The sequence below is a fragment of the Terrapene carolina genome, unplaced genomic scaffold (assembly GCF_002925995.2).
Source record: "Terrapene carolina triunguis isolate 2854851 unplaced genomic scaffold, T_m_triunguis-2.0 Scaffold89, whole genome shotgun sequence".
NCBI lineage: Eukaryota > Metazoa > Chordata > Testudines > Emydidae > Terrapene > Terrapene triunguis.
Window position 1 is genome coordinate 30,204,515 of NW_020664440.1, and position 22,204 is coordinate 30,226,718.

Below are 22,204 nucleotides of genomic sequence, written 5' to 3' on the forward strand. Positions count from 1 at the left end.
AAACCACCTAGGGAATTTTAATGGGAAGTGGAAGTCCAAATCTTTTAGGCAACTTTGAAAATATGACCCACTTGAGCAAATAGAACCATCTGTTGTCTTGGCTATTTCTGCAGTTCTAATGCCAGCAGAATTTAGATTTCCATCAATTTTAAGGCCAGAAGGGACCATCATCATCCTGCATAACACCGGCTAAAAAATGTCCCCACAAATTCCTGCATCAAGCTCAACAATTTGTGGTTGAATTAGAGTGTCTCTCAGTTTGTAGACTCCAAGTAATGGAGAATTTACCACATCCCTTGGTAATCTGTTCCAGTGGTTAATTATTCTTGCTGTTGAAAACTTTCATCTTATTTCCAGCTTGAAGTATGATGATTTCAACTTCTAACCATTGACTCTATTTTAGCAGTCATAGGCATAACTATACAGTCTGCTAATTTTTACTCCTAGCTTTTTTATAAAGAAGGATCATCATCAAAGCCAAATGGATTTTTTTCCTAGTTGCTTTACTGGTAAAGTGGCAGGTTCTTTTAAAAATTCAATTAAGAGGTTAAAAAAAATTGCTTATAGTCCATTTGACAATTCAAGTTATCTGGCAAACAGCAAGTGGTCAGGTTTTCAAACAGTAAATACAGATAGGAAGACAGTTTGATTTAGAACAGCATGGGTCAACTTGATTGAGTTGTACTACATCTGTGGGTGAGTTACATGACTAATGTGGACAGTGAATCTTGATTACAATGCTAATGTGGTTATATTCCAGTCTACATCTTTTTTTCCTTTAACAAGGACCTCAGCAATATGGCATCTCTCACAGGCTCTACTTTAACAAAGTTCTGTGTAAAATAGTCTCTCAATCTGAACCAGGATCCTTTTGAATTAAACTCTTGATATTCCACAGCATTATTCACACCACACCCACTACAAATAGTTTAAAATGACACAGTCCTTTTAAAAAAATGTCATATCCCTTAAAATTTATTCATATCAGTAAAGTTAGAGGTCTTATTGCTAAGTGGCAATTTATTGCTGCTACTGAACTTATCTTAGTTTCATACATTTTTCAGTACTGAGCAGCATTCAAAGGCCTGCAGAAAGCAACATAAAAAAAAACGTCAGTATGATGGGCATTGGTGAAAGTAAGCAACACACTCCTAAAAGCTTAATACCCTATTACTATAAGATGCGCAATTGGGATTCCACACAGGATAAAATTCACTAATTCAAGCTGGCCCAGTTAACCATATTCCACATTGGGGGAAAAATTCTTATCTACAAAACTCTACATTTTAAAGTCTTTCCCCACGGAAGTCCCTTTAGTTTTCATGTCAGGATTTCTTGCCTGCCAGAATCTTGTATCACTTTCCCAGCTTGGTGTTTATCCATGACCTGAAGGACATCCTCCAAGATAGAAGGCCCCAGATCCACATGGAGGGAGAGCAGGGAACCAGCATGGGACATAAAGGACTCATTCTTATTTTTCTCTTCAACAAACCCATTCTGAGGGATGGCAAACAGCTCATTGGGGCTGCAGAGATGAGGGATAGGTTCAGAAGTCCTGCTGTCCTTGGATGAAGTCAGTTCTGCCACAGCTTCCTTGCCTTGCAGAGCTGGTTGAACTTTATCATCAAGGTGCAGCCTTGGTGGCTTTGGTGGGGCCTGGGTAGAGGGCAACATTAGAGCCTGTGGACCCCCAATGACAGGCAGTGAGATGGCATTCTTTAAGAGTGGCGAGGGAGCTTCAGAAAATGGTTGCTCATGACCAGAGATAGTAGCAGTCCTTGAGAACTCAAATGGCACTCCACAGTGGCTGCCCCTGTCAGAATCTAGGCTACCTTCAGTCCTTGGTAGAAGGTGGAATTTCCCTTGCAAGAAAGAAATATCCCCAAACATATCATTCTCCCCACCACTCCCTATGTGAATAGTGTGTCTGAAGTCTCCCAAGGGGGGGCTGATCATATCAGAAGAAAGGATATCTCGGAGTTTTTCCTTCTTGCCCTTCCTACTGCCTCTTTTCAGGTAGATTGGGACCTTAGTGGACATCTTGCCGATTACTAAAGACTTTACTATTCAGAGCTGGCCTGGCAAAGTCCATCAAAATAATCCCTCAGATGAGGGTATCTTTTTGGATCCTAAAAAACAGGTTTAAAAATAATCTAAATGTTTTCTGCCATTTTTTATAAAGAGATGTTTGGAAATGGAGTAGTAACATGTAGGAGAAAAGTTCTCACTGTCAACATGCTTCAGGGAATTAATTCCAGCCACTCACAGTTTCTCTTTCTAAAGTTTGTTGGATACGTCACAGATAACAAAATGACCCCAAGTAATTCAACTTGTGATGTCTTTTGAGAGTTCATCAGTAAATCTGTTGTCTTAGAAAAATAAGCTTAAACTCTTAAAGTCGGAATCAACAAAATGTATTAAATCCAGGGTGATTCATATTTGATGAGGCTGAATGGAGACGTGTTAAGAAGTTGGACTAGTGACATGTTCCCAGTGGAGGCTGAGATTAGGAGCACACAGCTTCACAAGTCAATTTGTTCTGTTCTAAATTTTCTTGAAGATGAAACTTGTCAACTCAGCAGAGGAGTATGAACTTCCATTCCCTGACTTTGCCATTCATAATCCAGGTTTTACAACATTTCCAGTCAAACACTGTATAAAACAGATTAATAAAAAAAAAGTTAGTTTGTTTTTAATCTTAGTCAAGATCAGTCATTTTTAGTTATGCTGGAGAAGTTCAGTATGTATTTCAAGGAGCACTAGTAACCTTTAAAATTATCACTGCTTTCGAAATGAATTCTGCTTTTCCATGATTGGCACTGAGTTCCACAAGTCAATGTGTATGCATGAGTCACAGAGATCAGGAGGATACAAAAAAAATAGATATTTATGCAAACAAGAATATAATCCATAGTTATGCTAGTGAGGATAAATAATTGTAAATTAGACCAACCTTCATGTCTTAAACCAAGCACTAAGTGCCTGGGGTTGGGAAGAAACATCAAGTGAGACTTTCCAAAGTGCCTAAGTGGTTTAGGAGCTTCCACGTAGGTGCTTTTTAACATCTCACCCTTCCCCCATAAGTATGCTCCTGCAGAATTGCCTATTACGTAGAATTTACACCTTTCTCTGATGCATCTGGTACTGGACACTGGTCAGTCACTGATCTGAGCTGATGTAGCTCAGTGGTGGGAGTAATATGCTAAATGGACTTAATCTGATGGAAGGAGGCCAGGATACTGGACTACGTAGTCCCACTGGTCTGACAAAGCATGAAGTGTGGGAATATTGAGTTGGATGGATTCATTGGACTGATCTAGTATGACAATTTTTATGTTCCTAAGTTTCAAAAAGCTTCCCATCTCCTCATACATCTTTCAGATGGATGAATGACAACTAACCAGTTACTGATACCACTTGAAAGAAAGATACAATACAACTACAGGACTGGGAGACAGGAATTCCTGGATTCTTGGCTCTGCTACTGACTCCCCGTGCATAACCGTGAACAAATCTCTTCACCTCTCTGTGCCTCAGCTTCCCTAAATTATAAAATAGGAACCATAACACTGCCCTAAGTCACAGGGGTATTGGGCAGGTTAAATAGTTCATGCATGTAAAGCTCTTTGAAGACAAATATTATGAGCTCTTCAGGGAAGGGACTGCCTATTGCTACATATCTACAGCACATTGCACAATGAGCCACTGCTCTTAGTTGAGGCCTTAGGCACTACCATAATGTAAACAACTGAAGAAACATAAAATACTATTGACCACAGGCCTGTTTACACTCCATTCAAATACCCAACTATTCAGAGCAAGCAGACCTCTTTGCTCAGTATACTCAGCACTTCTGGAAAGAAAAGAAGAGTGTCTGCCAAGCAGCTGAGATACTGTAGGCCAGTTCTTCCTCCTCCAGACAATCCCAAGCCATGAATTTTGCAAGAGAGTCACTCAACATTCCAAAGTGAACCACATTTGCAATGTTTCATTCGCAGCCACTTAAAAACAAATGCAAGACAACCAGCTGAATGCTGTTCGGACTCTGGGAGTTTGTTTTACCTTCTATTTTAAAGCCCAACAAAAGATCTCTGCAAAACCACATTTAAAAAGAAACAACTTTGTGCCAAAGGTAGAGGGGAAGCCATGTGTTGTGCACACCCTGCAGTAATGAGAGGGGGAGTCGCCAGTGCATATCAATTTTGTTAAAAACTCAAGAGCTTTTTGAAATTCAGGATGGTTTTTAAATGTCAGTCTGTGCCAAATGAATTAAACAGGATTCCCTTTGGGGCAGCTCTTCTCACAGTAACATTTCAAGTATTAGCACTGATTGGAAGGCATGAGATGCACTGTCCTAGGGATGGGGGGTTCCATGACCACCGCTCGAGAAGAAGGTGGGTGGTGGTAGTTGGGGACTCCCTCCTCAGGGGGACTGAGTCATCTATCTGCCGTCCCAACCAGGAAAACGGAGAAGTGTGCTGCTTGCCAGGAGCTAGGATTCACGATGTGACGGAGAGACTGCCGAGACTCATCAAGCCCTCGGATCGCTACCCCTTCCTGCTTCTCCACGTGTGCATCAATGATACTACCAAGAATGGCCTTGAGCGATCACTGCAGACTACGTGGCTCTGGGAAGAAGGTTAAAGGAGTTTGAGGCGCGAGTGGTGTTCTTGTCTATCCTCCCTGTGGAAGGAAAAGGCCCGGGTAGAGACTGTCAAATCGTGGAATTCAACAAATGGCTACGCAGGTGGTGTCGGAGAGAAGTGCTAGGCAGAGACGGGCTCCACTTAACGAAAAGAGGGAAGAGAATCTTCGCAAGCAGACTGGCTGACCTAGTGAGGAGGGCTTTAAACTAGGTTCACCGGGGGAAGGAGACCAAAGCCCTGAGGACCAGGTAAGTGGGGAAGTGCGATACTGGGAGGAAGCACAAGCAGGAGAGCGCAAGAAGGGAGGACTCCTGCCTCATACTGAGAAAGCAGGATGATCTGCCAGTTATCTTAAGTGCCTACACACTAATGCAATTAGCCTGGGAAACAAGCAGGGAGAACTGGAAGTCCTGGCACAGTCAAGGAATTATGATGTGATTGGAATAACAGAGACTTGGTGGGATAATCACATGACTGGAGTACTGTCATGGATGGATATAAACTGTTCAGGAAGGACAGGCAGGGCAGAAAAGGTGGGGGAGTTGCATTGGATTCACCAAGGGCAAGTCATGCCTGACTAACCTAATTGCCTTCTATGACGAGATAACTGGCTCTGTGGATGAGGGGAAAGCAGTGGATGTGTTATTTCTTGACTTTAGCAAAGCTTTTGATATGGTCTCCCACTGTATTCTTGCCAGCAAGTTAAAGAAGTATGGGCTGGATGAATGGACTATAAGGTGGATAGAAAGCTGGCTAGATCGTCGGGCTCAACAGGTAGTGATCAATGGCTCCATATCTAGTTGGCAGCCGGTATCAAGCGGAGTGCCCCAAGGGTCGGTCCTGGGACCAGTTTTGTTCAATATCTTCATTAATGATTTGGAGGATGGCGTGGACTGCACCCTCAGCAAGTTTGCAGATGACATTAAACTGGGAGGAGTGGTAGATATGCTGGAGGGTAGGGATAGGATACAGAGGGACTGGGCCAAAAGAAATCTGATGAGGTTCAACAAGGACAAGTGCAGAGTCCTGCACTTAGGATGGAAGAATCCCATGCACTGCTTCAGACTAGGGACCGAATGGCTAGGCAGCAGTTCTGCAGAAAAGGACCTAGGGGTTACAGTGGACGAGAAGTTGTGTCAACAGTGTGCCCTTGTTGCCAAGAAGGCTAACACATTTTGGGCTGTATAAGTAGGGGCTGTCACGGAGTCCCCGGGCGATGCTCTGGAACTGCTCCCCACAAAGCCAGTCAGGACTTTGGGGAGCCTCCTCTCCCTCGGAGCAGACCGTCTTCAGGGCAAGAAGCTCACACGGCTTCACCTCCTGGGTCTCTCCTGGGAGCATTCAGCATATGCCCCTCCGTGCGCTTCCCACAGCGAGTCCGCCCCGGCGGGGTCCTGGGGAAGCCAGAGGGTTCTGCACCCCCCACTTCGCAGTCAGACGTGACTCTCAGCCAGCCAGTAAAACAGTGGTTTATTAGATGACAGGAACATGGTCTAAAACAGAGCTTGTAGGTCCAGCGAACGGGACTCCTCTGCCGGGTCCATTCTGGGGCCCGGCGAGGCAGACCCCGGTCTGCCCTCCCTTCCAGTCCCCAGCTAGCTCCAACTCTCAAACCCCCTCCAGGCCCTCCTTCTCTCGGCTTTGTGTCTTTCCTGGGCCAGGAGGTCAACTGATCTCTTTGTTCACCTTTAGCTATTTCCTTGCAGTGGGGGAAGGGCCCTGGCCATTTGTTGCCAGGGAGACAGAGTGTCAGTGATTTATGCACACTGGCCTTTCCCCACCACCTAGAGACTTAAGAAATGCATTGGGGAAACTGAGGCACCCACACAGTATTCAGAGGAAACATTAAGAACAGTCCCACTTCGTCACAGGGGCATTGCCAGCAGATCAAGGGACGTGATCATTTCCCTCTATTTGGCATTGGTGAGGCCTCATTTGGAGTACTGTGTCCAGTTTTGGGCCCCACACTACAAGAAGGATGTGGAAAAATTGGAAAAAGTCCAGCGGAGAGCAACAAAAACGATTAGGGGGCTGAAGCACATGACTTATGAGGAGAGGCTGAAGGAACTGGGATTGTTTAGTCTGCAGAAGAGAAGAATGAGGGGGGATTTGATAGCTGCTTTCAACTACCTGAAAGGGGGTTCCAAAGAGCATGGATCTAGACTGTTCTCAGTGGTGACAGATGACAGAACAAGGAGCAATGGTCTCAAGTTGCAGTGGGGGAGGTTTAGGTTGGATATTAGGAAAAACATTTTCACTAGGAGGGTGTTGAAGCACTGGAATGGGTTACCTAGGGAGGTGGTGGAATCTCCTTCCTTAGAGGTTTTTAAGGCCCAGCTTGACAAAGTCCTGGCTGGGATGATTTAGTTGGGGATTGGTCCTGCTTTGAGCAGGGGGTTGGACTAGATGACCTCCTGAGGTCCCTTCCAACCCTAAGATTCTATGATTCTATGATTGTTATGAGCTGGGGAGAACTTTGTTATAGATTGAGTTAAAACTTCCACCTAAGACAAAAAGTGTATGAACCCACCCCAGGGCTTTTGGCTAATTATTCTTTTCAGGGGGGTGGGAGAGTGAGGGAGGAAGGCAGAACAGAAAAACTGAGGAAGTCAGAGAGAGTCTAAAGGAGCAGCTGAAAGAGACCTGGGGAGAGGTTTTTGGTCAGGGGAGCAGGCTGAAAAGCATGTTCTTAGTGCTGTGAGCAAAGGAAGCTGTTTCCTGCTATTTGATTCCTTCTGGGTTCACAGTTTCAGGACTTTGTCCATTTTTTGTAAATAAACAAAACTGCATCAAAGAAAATACTAGACTCCATCAATTTCTACTTCCAACTGGAACATTCAGAGGGTCCTAAAACTTTGGCTAGCTGCTCAGGTCAAAAAGGGGCAACACTGAGGTCAATAGTGGGATCCAGTCTCCAAGGAGGAAAATTGTGTGCTGGTATTCCTGATGAACCAAGATGGAGCAAATGAGTTACATAACTGAAGTCGATATAACTTAGGTCAATTTACAGCGGTGTCTACACTGCGCAATGTCGACAGGAGATGCTCTCCCATTAACATAGCTTCCACCTCTCAGGGAGGTAGTGTACAAATGTGAAGGGGAGAGCACTCTCCCATTGACTTAGCGTGTCTTCACCAGACCCGCTAAACCGGCACTGCTGCATCCATTGCAGCAGTGCCAGTTTAGCCAGTAGCATAGACATGGCTTAAGACTTTCTGGTTAGAAATTAAGAATTGTTCTCCTTATCCAACAAAGATATAGGTTCTACTCAACTGGTCCAACACAAGATTGATACTGGGGGAAACCAACCCATTAAACAGCCATCTTATCGTTTACCAGAAGCTAAAAGGGAAGAGGCACTACAGGCCATTGAGAAAAGGTATCCGGAATGGAAGGCATATCAAGCCTTCAACCAGTTGTTGGGGCTCACCCATAGTTCTGGTTAAGAAAAAGGATAGCAGCACCAGATTCTGTGTGGACTGTAGAAAATTAAATGATAACCTGGAGGCTGTAAAAAGTGGGTATGGCAAGTGGAAGTGGATCAAAAGAGAGGGGAAAAACTGTTTTCACAGCAGAACAAGGCTTGTGGCAATTTAAAGTGGTGGCTTTCGGTTTGTGCACTGAGAGGCTAATGGAGAGGGTATTATGTGGGATGCCCTCTCAGCCTGTCTATTATACCTAGATGATGTTCTGGTGCATGCTTAAATAGTTGAGCAGGAACTAAAACATTTACAAATGGTCTGTGATAAGCTGAAGGTGGCCAATTTGAATCTGAACCTAAAGAAATGTGAGTGGTTCCAAAAAGAGATAATCTGCAGTGGGCCAGACATGCCAAACCTGAGGGAAAAAACACAGAAATTGGGCTTGTTTTTGGCTTAATTGGCTTGTGAGTTGCTTGTTGGCTAATTTTTGGCTTGTAGCTTGTTGCCTGTTTGGCTCCCAGCAAGCAGGGGCAAGGGGGGGAGAGATTCAGGGGTGCACAGCGGGCCCACCACAGTCCCAGACTGCACGCCGGAGGGATCTAGTTACATAGTATGTTGGGGTTCTTAGGGATTGGCTTGTTTTGGCCTTGTTTTGAAATGGGATTAGCTTGATTTTTTGGCTTATTGTGAAAGTCGGGGTGCTTATTTACTGCGTGAAAGTTGGCAACTGTGCAGTGGGTACACAATTAGCAAGGGGGGAATTTCCACCGACAAACAGAAAACTGAGGCTGTCCAGAGCTGGCCAATTCCCCAGACACTCTCAGATGTGCAGTGTTTTACAGGGCTCTGCTCCTGTTACCGAAGCTTTATTTGTGGATTTGCCAATATTGCAAAACCACTGCACAGGTTGGGTGAGAAAGGGAAACCACTTCACTGGTCAGCAGAGTATGATGTAGCATTTTTTTTCCAGAGTCGACAAAGGCTCTTCTGACCACTCCTGTCTTGGCCCACCTATGATTCAAAACCCCTTTCATGCTGGACACAGCCGCTAGTGCTTACAGATTGGGAGCAGTTCTGAGAGTCCGGAGAGAAATTATTGCACCACCCAAAAAGAACTCCTAGCTTTGGTTAAATCTATAGAACATTTTCATCACTATTTGTGTACAAGGAAGATTATGGTCAGGACAGACCTGCAACGGCTCTTTAGATTCAGGAATCTCGAGGGACAGCTTGCCAGGGGGTTGGAGAAACTGCAATGCTACAATTTCACAATCACACAGAGGCCTGGCCATAAGCATGGTCATGCTGATGCCTTGTCCAGACAGGTCTCTTGCGAGGCTAATTGCAAACACTGCCCCAAACAGGAGAGCAAGGAATTAGCTGCTCAAGGGAATGGGAGTGCCTCTACACCTTTCCTCTAGTCTAATTCGCAGAAATGCTGGTGTGCTTGGTTCATCCACCAAAAAGACTGGGGAAAGAGGTAGCAGAAATGGACTCCGGCGCAACTAAAACTTCCCCCGGATACAGGATAGGGCGTATTGGAAAATCAACTGGAAAATGTATCCACCCTGGAATGTAGAGTCTCCTCACAGTAAAATCTTTCTGGTCACAGTGGGAAAGCTTGGAATATAAAAATGAAATATTTTAGAGGTGATGGGAGAAACCAGAAGCTCAGGGGTACGGGTACACTGAAAAAGGAGGTCCTAAGGTTATGTCATGATCTTATAACTGCAGGACATTTTGGGGTTGCAAAAACCTTCGACAAATTAAGGGACAAGTTCTACTGGGTAAAAAGCAGCCAAGACAGTTGGTGCAAGAAATGTGTTGTTTGCATTGCGAAGATGGTCCCCCTAAAACAGGGAGAGCCCCTTTGCAGTAGTATCTTGAGGGGACACCAACAGAATGCATTACCATTGATGTTCTTGGGACCCTTGCCTGAGACAGAGGCTGACAATCAATACCTGCTGGTAGCTATTAGCTAATGGACTACTTCACAAAATGGTCTAAGGCTTCCCCAATAAAAAAAATCAAGCGGCCTAATGAATGAATTCTTCACCCGATCTGCAGCCTTGGGTAAGTTACACACAGATCAAGGGAGAGACATTGAATCCACAGTGTTTCAACAGGTTTGTGAGATTCTAGACATCCACAAAACTCACACCTATACTCTGATGGGATGGTGGAAAGCTTCAGTAGGGCTTGGCGGGGGGGGGGGGGGCTGTCAGCTGGCTAACTTTGTAAAACAGCACCAAAGGGACAGGAACCAGCATATCCCATTCCTTTTGATGGCTCAGGGGTGTGAAAAATCCACTGCCCTGAGAAATTTAGTTAAGCCAACCTAACCCACAGCATAGACCAGTGGTTTTCAAACTGCAGGTCGTGACCCAATACTGGGTCACAGAAAGTAAGGCACTGGGTTGCGGCGGCTCTGGTCAGCACTGCCGACTGGGCCGTTAGAAGTCCTGTCGGTGGTACTGCCCAGCTAAGGCAGGCTAGTCCCTACCTGTTCCAACACTGCGCTGCGCCCTGGAAGCAGCCAGCAGCATGTCCGGCTCCTAGGCAGAGGGGCCACGGGACTCCGCGCACTCCCCAACCCCGAGCACCGGCTCCACACTCCCATTGGCCGGCTGGGTGGGCAGTGCCTGTGAGCGAGAGCTGCGCGGAGCCACTTGCGTGCCTCCATCTAGGAACCGGACTGGCTGCTGGCCGCTTCCGGGGCGCAGTGCGGGCCGCGGTGCCAGGACAGGCAGGAAGCCTGCCTCTGCACCCCAACTGCGCTGCTGACTGGGAGCCGCCAGAGGTAAGCCTACACCCCAGCCCCCCCGCCCCCCGCCCCAGCCCTGAGCCCCCCCCAAACCCAGAGCCCCCTCCTGCACCCCAAACTCCTCATCCCTGGCCCTACCCCAGAGCCTGCACCCCCAGCCCAGAGCCCTGACCCTTTCCACACCCCAACCCCCTGCCCCAGTCCTGAGCCCCCCAAACCCAGAGCCCCCTGCTGCACCCCAAACCCCTCATCCCCAGCCCAGCGAGAACCTGCACCCCCAGCCCAGAGCCCTGACCCCTTCCCACAGCCCAGAGCCCCCTCCCACACCCTGAACCCATTTCCAGCCCCACCCCTCAGCCCTCACCCCTGCACCCCAACCCTCTGCCCCAGCCCTGAGCCCCTCCCACACCCCTAACCCCTTGTCTCCAGCTCCATTGGGTCGCGGGCATCAACAATTTTCTTCAACTGGGTTGCCAGAAAAAAAGTTTGAAAACCATAGACAGCAGTAGGTCAACAGAAAAATTCTTCCATCAACCTAGCTACCACCTACACCAAACACAAGAAACCCTCCCATCAGCATAAGTAGTGTCTACACTTGAAATCCTACCCACTGCAGCTGCGCCTATGTAGCATTTCAAGTGTAGACAAGCCCTTATAGAACAGCAGTCAACGAGAGTACAAAGTGTATTCCAGCACGCCTCATGTTTGGGCAGGAGCTAAAGCAACTTCTTGTATGGAGTTTCTAAAGGGAAGAAAGGGATTTGAACCATTTGGACTGTGTGGAAACCCTACAACCCAAAATTGAAAAAGTTCACACCTTTACTAGGGAAAATTTGAGGCCTCTGACAAAATTAAAAGGCTCTATGATAAAAAGGCATATGAGAAACTTTTTAAAGAGGAGACGTGGTCTGGCTCCACAATCCTCAAAGGAAGAAGGACAGAAGCCCTAAACTGGATGAATTTTGGGAGGGACCATATACAGTCTTGACACAAATAAATGAAGTGGTGTCCATGATACGGTTAGATCCCAGAAGTTATCCATCAGGACCATCTGAGAAGATATTGGGGACAGAATTTCAGCTTGGCTACCCCCTGAATCTGAGAATGTAGGGGTATGTCTACACTGCAAAGTTGTCGACAAAATTTTTGTCTTTCACGGGTACTTAAAAAAGCCCCCCTGCAAAAGACAAAAGTTTTGCCGACGCAAGTGGCAGCGTGAACGCGGCTTTGTCGGCGCGCTCTCCTGCCAACAAAGCTAACGCCGCTCATGGAGCTGGAAGTATTTTGTCGGCAAAAGTGCCAACAAAGTACCGACAAAAAGCATTTTCACACGCTGACTTTTAGCGAAAAGGCTGTGTCACTAAAAGCTGCGTGGTATAGACAAGCCCTAGCTGTGGCAATTGAAACGGGAAAAGTTGTTACAGAAGTGAATTCCTCATTAGAACAAAATGGCCAGGCTCTGCCTCAGCCATCAAATTCCTCAGAAGAACGCCGAAAGGCAATCCAGGGAGAGAAATGCCCCAAAGGGATTTGGGTGGGAATAAAATTGTTTTGGGTTGGTGATATGAAACCATCTCAACAGAAAGACACTGTATATGTGTAAACAGTTAACCTTGTATCATTTTAAATTTACTTTTAAAAATTTCTGTTTGGGATGGGCTCTTAAGTGCCACCATTAAAGGCTTCACTGGGACAAGGAGCAAACCTGGGGGCGGGTATTGTTATGGACAGGGTAGAATCTTGTTATGGGTTGAGTTAAAACCCCCACCTAAGACAAAAGAAATGTGTGAATTGTGAACCTGCCCAGAGGCTTTTGGCTGAGTATTATTTTGGTATAGGGGGTTGTGGGGGAGGCCGAATACAAAAACTGGGAAAGACAGAGGCCTGGTCGACACCTAAAACTTAGGTCAACCTACCTATGTTGCCCAGGGGTGTGAAAAATTCACACATTCCTGAGAAACATAGTTAACAGGACCGCAGCCCCAGCATAGACACCACTAGGTCCATGGAAGAATTCTTCTGTCAACCTTGCTACTGCTTCTCCAGGGGGTGGATTTACTGCTACTGCAGCCACGGAAAAACCCCTTCCATTGCTCTACCAAGTGTCTGTCTACATTACATCACCACAACACTGTAGCTGGAGTGTTGCAGTTGTGCTACTGTAGCACTTGCGGTGTAGACATACCCACATTGAGAGAGAGAGACTAAAGGAGCAGCTGAAAGTGTGTGTGGCTGTGCCTGGAAGAAACCTGGGGAGAAGTTTTTGGGTCAGGGGAGCAGGCTGAAAAGCATGTTCTTGGTGCTGTGAGCAAAGGAAGCTGTTTCCTGCTATTTGATTCCTTCTGGATTCAGAGACTCAGGACTTTGTCCATTCTTTGTAAATAAACAAAACTGCATCAAAGAAAATACCAGACTCCATCAATTTCTGCTTCCAACTGGAACATCCCCAGGCCCCTAAAACTTTGACTATCTGTTTGGGTCAAAAAGGAGCAACAGTGCTATTGGAGCAGTGTGCATGGCTATACCAGGAGTTGGATTTGTGTGCAGTTTTTGCCCCAAGACTTCACTTACATACCTTAAAAGCACAGGGGTAGATCCTCAATCAGTATAGCTGCATTAAGTTTAATGGAGCTATGTCAATTTACACCAGCTGTAGTTCTTGTCCACCCATTAGGCATAGCTCTTATTCTGGACTAGTGGTAGAGGCACTGTCCAAGCACAGCACTGAGAGCCTGAGGCTGTGAGAACTCCTTCTGTGGAGCAAATTGTTTTTGTGTGCCTCAGTTTCCCTTTCTGTAAAATAAGAACCATTATTGGCCTGCTTTTGACCTAATTTACATTGATGTACATAAGGAGTGGCTCCATTGAAGTCAGTGGAGTTACATACGGGGCCTGATTCTGATCTCACATTAGTTTTACACCAAAGCAACTTCATCGACTTCAGTGGTGTTATTCCTGATTTACAGCACCACAAGTGAAATCACAGTCAGGCCTAGTGAGTGCTAATTTTTAGTATTAGATAAGCCTGATCTCTGGAATGATTTACATACGAAGATCCTTCTAAGCTCTAGCTAGGCGGAGGTGGGGGTGGATTGGAGAGGAGCTGCTTTTGAAAATCTCATTCCTAAAAAAATAACCAAAAATCTCCACTCAGTCAAATGACCAGAATAAGCCCCCGACAAATGAACCTGCTGTCACTCAATAATGATCTAATTTCCTTTCTGCCCCATACTCTGCACAATACAGTCTGTGTAGCTGCATGCTGCCCAGTCTAGCAACACTAGTTGAGAAAGGAACAGCCAGAACAGAAACAAACAAGCTTTGCAGAACTCGACTTGCTAAGCAAAAATGCTGATTTCTCACTGAGATCAGACTCCCAAGTGAAGGGGGAGAAGGAATATAACATGCAACACAATATTATCACCTCCTGCTGCTACTATGGTTGTCACTGGCAGGACTGTACTGTTATAGCTATGTTATATGGGGCTGATGGAACCTGAGTTCAATTCCTGGCTCTGCCACTAGCCTGCTGGGTAACCTTAGGCAAGTGACCTCCCAAGCCTATCTGTAAAATGAGAATGATACTGATGCACTTTGAGACATCTGGATGAAGAGCTCTATAAGAGCTCGGTATTAATTATTATTCTTATTCTAGGGTCACCAGTCCTAGACTGTTTTAGTAAGGAGAGGGAAAGGTATGTATAAAACTGCAGTGTTTTATCACTGGATAATATCAGAAAGGAAACCTCCAACCCAACATGGGTGCACACAGGAGAGCCATATAAATGACTGGGATTTTTAAAGGAGGCTAAGGAACCTAACTTCCTTGAACTCCTTTAAAGATTCTACCCTGAAACATTAACATGATCAGATTAGAACTCTGTATTTCAATGGCTATTGTAACAAAACAGAGAGCATCTCTGTAACCCCCTCCCAACTCCCACAGGGAATGACATCACATTCCTTTCTGTAATGTGCACCACACCCTTTTCTTCTTTATAAAAATAGCAGCCTAGCCCTGTTTGTGCCTGTTACTGGCAAACCGTTTCCCTTTTGTGTCTTTCCTTCCTGGGGCAGCCTGAGAGGTTCAGTTTAACGGCTCCTTGCAGCACCTGCTCTGACAGGCTAATAGAAACCCCTCCCATCAGAGATTCAATGGCCTCAATGCCCGCCCCCAAAACAAAGGCATCCTGTGATTGAGGCCCTTCCCTGAGAGAGCTGACGCACATGGCACTTTGGCTATTCAAGGGGCAGTGGTTAGTATTGTGATGCTGTGCCCATTGAAATAGTTGGTAAAGCTCCCAATGACGTAATGATGCAAGATCAAGCCAATTCTCATTTACACTAATAAGGGTCTGGCAGTGTAAAAGGGTCCTTCGCATTCACTTTAGGGCCCCTTCACTTTATCAGAGTGGTGTAAAGGGACTTTAGTGTAAATGAGAATCAGACCCTACTAGTCTAGACAAACCAAAGGTTACATCACAGGTGGTTATTAACTATTTTTATGACTGTACTGCCAGGAGACCCCAACTGGAATTAGGGCCCCATGGCTGCAAAGAATACGGCTGCAAAGAATACAGCTGCAAAGATCATTTTCCTAGCCTGTCACTTTAACAGTTCACCCCTCCCTTTGAATACCTCCACTGCATAAAGCATAAGCTGCTTCTATTCATTTTCATGGCCCTTCCCGGTCAATCCCCAACCCACTCTATCTATCATGTCTCATCTGCTGTTGAGCTGTCAATGCTCACCTCTGATTGGCCCATGATACAAGCCTGCATTACCCACTTGTTACATTTTCAAACAATCCCCTTTGTGCTTTCTCCCATGTTGCCTCTCATGTTTGGGAGGAGCTCCCCGATAAACATCCACAAAGCCACCACACTGTCAACTTCAAATCCCTCCTCAAATCTCCTTTGCTGTGAGGCCTACAAACAACTTGACAACAATCAGACCGCTATTATGCTGAGATCACTGCCTATCTATCATGCTCACCAACATTGTGTCATTGTTTCCTTGTATTCCCCCATCTGCCTGTATCCATCTGTTGTCTCTTGTATTAGATCTAAGCACCATGGGGTAGGGACCAACTTTCTGTTCTGTGTTTGTACAGCACCTAGCACAATGGGGTCCTGGTCCATGACCGGGATTCCTGGGCACTCTGGTAATACAAATAATAAATAATAATTGTACTAGGCACTGCACAGATACACAGGCCTAGTCTACACTTGAAAAGGTTTGCCAGGATAGCGATACAAATTCAGTTATGCCAGCAAACCTTCCTAATGTAGATGCAGCTTATACTGGCAAGCGTGCTTTTGCTGGTATAGTTTACACCAATTAACTAAATAAGCTGGGGAGAGGGGAAATCACATCCCTAACTGACATTATTGTACTGGCAAAAGTTTCTAGCATAGACGTGGCCAAAGAGTTTATAACCTAAACAGGCAAGACAGGCAAAGAGTAGGAGGGGAAAATGTCAAAGCAAGTCAGCGCAGAGCTGGGAAGAGAACCCAGATCTTCTTGATCACACTCCAGGAGTTCCCTCCCCAAACCTATGAAATGAGATTCAGGTGTATATGCCAGGAGAGAGATGGAGAAAATAAAGAGAAAAGTACAACCTGGAAAATGTGCCTCACGGTCAGTAAGAAGGTGAGATGGACCATCTGGAATTGGGTGGGGACCAGGTTTGGTGCAATTCCAGCTATCCGGACACTTGGTTCTACTCGACATAAAAATAAAGAGGCAGGGGTCTTAATACAAGACTTTTATGGCCTACAGGATAGGAAGGATGCTCCTGCAGCTAAAGTACTGGGGGCCCAGTTGTGATCTCACGTCAGGATAAATCAAGAGTTAACACCACTGAAGTCAATGTGTAATACTGCTGTGTGAGCTGGGAGTCAGGACAGCTGGATTCTACTCCCAGCTATACCACCAACTCAGCAGATGGCCTGGGATATGGCACTCCCTTTACCTACCTCCCAGGACTCTTGCCAGGCTAAAATTCATTAACATTTAGTAAGGGAGAGGCAATGTGGCCTAGTGGATAGAGCATTGGACTAGGACCCATGAGTCCTGGATTCAACTCCTGGCTCTGCCACTGCTTTGGTGGGTGACATTGAGCACGTCACTTCCCCTCTCTGTGCCTTAGTTTTCCCCATCTGCAAAATGGTGATAATGATTCTGCCCTCTTTTGTAAAGCACTTTGAAATCTACTGATGAAAAGCACTGGGTATGCGCTAGGGATTATTATTTGTATTGCAGCAGCACCTTGGAGCCCTAGTCATGCAGCAGGACCCCATTGTGCTAAGTGCTGATCAAACATAGAACAATGAGACAGTCCTGCCCCAAAGAGCTTACAGTATTGTCCACAATAGTCTTCATCCCATCCTACTGCAGGATCAGGGGCTTCAGCAGTAGGGGGATCAGAGTAATAGCGAGAGATTGATTCCTTGGTACGTGCTCCACTGTTGGCATTGTAAACACTGCGAGGGAATGCTTATTTATTAGCATGGGAATTAAACCCAAAAAAAAGTCATGGAAACATTTTTGGTTATTCAAGTAGTTTGATTTTCCAAAATCTTAAATAATAAAAGAACAATAATCCCTAGCTCTTATCACCTGTAGATCACAGCATTACCCCAGGTTTATGCCAGTGTGACTCATTTTCAGTTAAATTACACTGATATAGAACAGGAGTAACACAGTGGTGAACCATGGCAGCTAGCAGTAGAGTTTTGCACCTACTCTGCACAGGCGTTAAATGACTCCATGATGTGCATACAAGGGAGAATCAGCTTCACACACACACACACACACACACACACACACACACCCTTCAACTTCTGAGACTAAGGCCTTGTCTACATACTGAACTTACATACACTGGTGAAAAGACACAGTGTTACACCAAATAATTCAGTGGAGCTGCTCCTGATTTACACTAGTATAAGCAAGATCAGAATCTGGGATCTTAGCACCAGTCCAAACTCCTGGGGTCAGATTCTCCACTGACCTGCAGCTTGGGAAGTCATTTACATCAGTCAAAGTGAAGGCAGCAAAGGTGTGTTTAAAATGTTACTAAGTCAGAGCAGTAAGTGATTTGCACCACTATAAATGACCACACAAGGTGAAAGGCAACAAGGAGACTGACTCCTTGTGTAGACACTATTTACACCAGTGCAGCTTATCCTCAGGGTAAACTGCACTGGTGGAAATCATGTTACAATTATGTAAAACACATCTACATAGGGGCTTGCACCGATGGCTAACATCCCAATATAAACAAGGCCTTAGATTAAAATATTCCTTTTTCCCCTCTGAAGGAATAGAAAGTCTTGCGCTGGCTGGTTTTCTTATACATGTAAGCACAGAGTTTGGAAGCATGCTAAGGGACTGACTGACATTCCTTAGCAGAGAATCCACCTGGTTCTCCCATACATCCACTAGATGGCTGTATCTGTCAGGGATCCTCTTAAAAGAAGTTTCACCTTTCCAGCCCCACAAAGGTCTCTTAGTTACATGGAGGGTCATTTCCCTCACCCCACTCACAGAAAACTATTTGTTTAGTGCTCCAGGGAAAACTTTTGCCCTAAAGAGGAATGTTTTAAAAATACCCAAGATAGATTTATCTGTAGAGTGGATACAGCCCACAACCCCATCCTCCGAATCATCAAGTAAACGGCCCCCCCCCCCCCCCCCAAAAAAAACCTAAAACCAAACCCTTGAGCCCCCCCTACCAAAATTATTCTGTCAATGTAAAACAAAGCAAAGCTCTGTGGCAAAACAATTTGGAAAGAAGATTCTCTTCAAGGGACCCGTGGGCCTTCAAGTTGCCAACCTACCCTGGAATCTCTCTTCCCTTGTTCTGTGTCTCCTCCCTTCACTGGCTTGCCCTGCTGTTGACTCCAAGCTAGTCTAGACCACAAAGGAGTTGGACAGCGAAATGTATGTGCAAGTCCCACAAGGGAGATGAAGTACTCAGAACTACCCTTCTCCTGGCAGATCACTAGTCAGAAAGATGCCATGAGACACCATATTAGCCCACCAGGGAGTTGGGGAAGGATTGGTATAGCAAGGCAGGCAGGCTTTGGGAGCAAAGCCAATCCTAAGAAGTTATTTATTCCACGACGCCCAAGACATTAGGTGAGTTGGTAGCCAGTAACATAGTACGCCAGCCACCTCAGCTATCTAGCAGCCAGGCAATGCAAGCTCAGGACTCTGGGGACTGGCAGCTATTCCCATTGCAAGCACTTCCCGCTGGCCAAGTTACAGAACGCCAAGGACATTGGAACCTGCATTCTTGCCTTGGCTAGTTGGAGGATGAAGATAACTAATGATCATCTTCCTTAGAGAGGGGAGAATCATCCAAGGATGTGGGGGCAACTATGAAGAGGGGAAAGTTAGGCCCAAACTTCAGATTGGGTGACGGAAACCCGTAAAACATGTGTCTAACTGTAAGATATAGTGAACAAAGTAATGCTGTCTAGTGGCTAAGATGCTGGGCTGAGTATCTGGAGAGGTGGGTTCTAGGCTCTTCCCCTCTCTTTGCCACTTGGCTGTTTCCACTTTCACCTTTTGTCTGTCCTGTCTATTTACATGGTATGCTCTTTGGGGCAGGGGCCATTTCTCAAAATCTGTCTGTACAGTGCCAGACACAGTAGGGCCCCAACCTCTTTTGGGTCTCAAGTTGCTACTGAAATACAAAGAATAATGAAATAATAATATAACAAATAAATACTTCAAGAAGGACAAGAGACAGTGGGCTTAAATTGCAGCAAGGGGTGGTTTAGGTTGGACATTAGGAAAGACTTCCTGCCACGGTAATTAAACACTGGAATAAATTGCCTAGGGAGGTTGTGGAATCTCCATCATTGGAGATTTTTAAGAGCACGCTAGACAAACACCTGTCAGGGATGGTCTAGAGCAGGGGTAGGCAACCTATGGCACGTGTGCCGAAGGCAGCACGCGAGCTGATTTTCAGTGACACTCACGCTGCCCGGGTCCTGGCCACTGGTCCAGAGGACTCTGCACTTTAAATTAATTTTAAATGAAGCTTCTTAAACATTTTAAAAACCTTATTTACTTTACATACAACAATATTTTAGTTATATATTATAGACTTATAGAAAGAGACCTAATAAAAACGTTAAAATGTATCACTGGCATGCAAAACCTTAAATCAGAGTGAATAAATGAAGATTCGGCACACCACTTCTGAAAGGTTACCAACCCCTGGTCTAGAGTGCCTGCCATGAGTGCAGATGACTGGACTAGATGACCTCTCAAGGTACCTTCCAGTCCTTCAATTCTGTACAATAGAAGAGGGGTCCTCCTAACAGGGCCGGCTTTAGGACCTGCGGGGCCCGATTCCAATACCCGGCGGCGGTCTGGGTCTTCAGCGGCAGGGGGTCCGCTCCGCGTCTTCCGCCGCCCTCTTAGGCGCGAGTGTGGGGCCCTCTTACCCACGGGGCCCGATTCCAGGGAATCGGGGGAATCAGCCTAAAGCCGGCCCTGCTCCTTAAACTAGCAACACCCTGTCTTACTGGGCACCTACTAGTGACAATCATTAATGAGATATAAGCCAGCCTCTAAACATTAGGGTGAGAAGAAAGTTTCCCCTTGGGTCAAGTAATCCCATAATTGCCTTCTACGGGTTTCTTGCATCTTCCTCTGAAGCAGCTGGTACTGGGCAATGTTGGAAGCAGGATCCTGGACTGGAAGGTAATTTCAATATTCTTGTATTAGGGTGGATTCCACACTCAGTAACACAAGAATAAACGGAGCCCCGTGGAATTACTTCAGATTTACACCTGCATGGTTCCCCAGCTATCCCCTACTATGTCACTTATTTAAGATCCATAAGGCCTGCTTCTCATTTACCCCAAGGGCCTTTACACTGCTCTGCCAGTGTCAAGAGGTCTAAAAGTAAGAATCAGTCCTTTAGCCCATCATCCGGAACATGACATCTATTTCAAGCATCTCAATTTGCCAAAGTTAATCTAAAGATAGTTATAAACTTCACAGCTGGTTTCTAAAATTATATAAGGCAGGTTGCTGTATGTAGATCGTGCGAGATGTAGACATGTTACATAGGTGTAAAAAAAAATCCTCATGGGCGACGACCAGAGCTTTATATAGCAGACGATGGGTAAATGATACCCTGAAGTCCAGCTCTAAATTTAAAAGGCAGTTACTAAGTACCACAGCTCGATTTAAAATGTGAGAGAATTAATTTCTTCCCCCTCCCCTCTTGTTGCAAGCAGTAAGAGCGAATTTAACAAGCTTTACTGATTACAGATTTCACTCCCTTAAAACAAATACCCTGGAAAGTCAGCCCTGGTTGTTAACAGATGGAATGAGACAGAAGGAGAGGGATCCCATTTCAGTGCCAGGCCCACCGCCCTCGACAAGGAAGAAAAGTGGTAGCAGCTACCAACTTACACTGCAAGAAAACACTGCCCTCCTGGTTCGGAAAGCTAAGACTTTGCCCTCTTTCTGGGGCCTCAAAGCAACTCAAACATTCTTGGCCTCATGCACACATCCTGGCAGCAGAAATTATCCCCATTTTACAAACAGGGAAACCGAGGCAAAGAAAATATTCCACTATCACCGCCCCCCCACGCACACCCCGCAGAGCCATGACTACAATGCAGGAGTCCTGACTCCCAGCCCCACTCTGCTCTAACCACACTCCCCTACCGTAAGTGAGACCAGAGCCCAAGTGTCCTGACCCCCGCTCTCCTCTCAGAGCTGGGAACAGAACCCAAGAGTCCTGACTCCCAGCATAGCTTCTTGGGCTATTCCAAAACTCCAGTCTCAGGCTCCGTGACAAGTGACATTGCTGCAGTGTATTAGCTGGCACTGCCAAGTACCGTCACACACGCATCCTTCAAAGTTTTGGGAGAGCGACCAAAAAAAAAAAAAAACCGACAGCCACTCACTCCACCTCCCCAGTACTCACCCTTCGTCCCGGATGCTGGTGGCAGTGAGGCTCCTGCTCCGAGGTGCAGCCAGCAACTGAGTGAGCAGCAGCGGGTTCTTCCTTCCCTTGTTCCCCACCCTGCGCCTTCTTGAGCCAATACACTGTGCGCTGCCAGCAATGTATTCAGCTAGGGCTGCTCCCTCCTCCTGCGCCCGAGCGAGCCAATGCTAAAGCTACAATGTAGCTAGCCAGAGAAATAGCATGCAAACTCCTCCCCAGGCCAAGTGCACAAGCCAGCCAGCCCCCGCCTGCTCTTTCGCACTGTTTCCCCGACTCCACTGCTTGCAGACTGAGGAAGCATTTTAGGGGAGGCCTTGGGCATCCTCTTCAGAAGGGGCTACAAACGGGCAGACTTTTTTTTATTTATGAAACTTGCAGTCCTCTTTAC

General features: G+C 46.0%; 1 protein-coding gene across 1 annotated transcript; it reads right to left on the bottom strand.

The window, feature by feature from the left end:
- Window positions 1–749: 749 nt before the first annotated feature.
- CDC42EP2 (CDC42 effector protein 2) lies at window positions 750–21,908 on the bottom strand. Its single transcript, XM_024193561.2, has 2 exons — window positions 21,796–21,908; window positions 750–2,652 (listed from the first exon to the last, which is right to left on the bottom strand). Exon 2 carries the CDS (start codon window positions 2,038–2,040, stop codon window positions 1,321–1,323), a length of 720 nt encoding a protein of 239 aa, XP_024049329.1. The 5' UTR covers window positions 2,041–2,652; window positions 21,796–21,908; the 3' UTR covers window positions 750–1,320.
- Window positions 21,909–22,204: the final 296 nt, after the last annotated feature.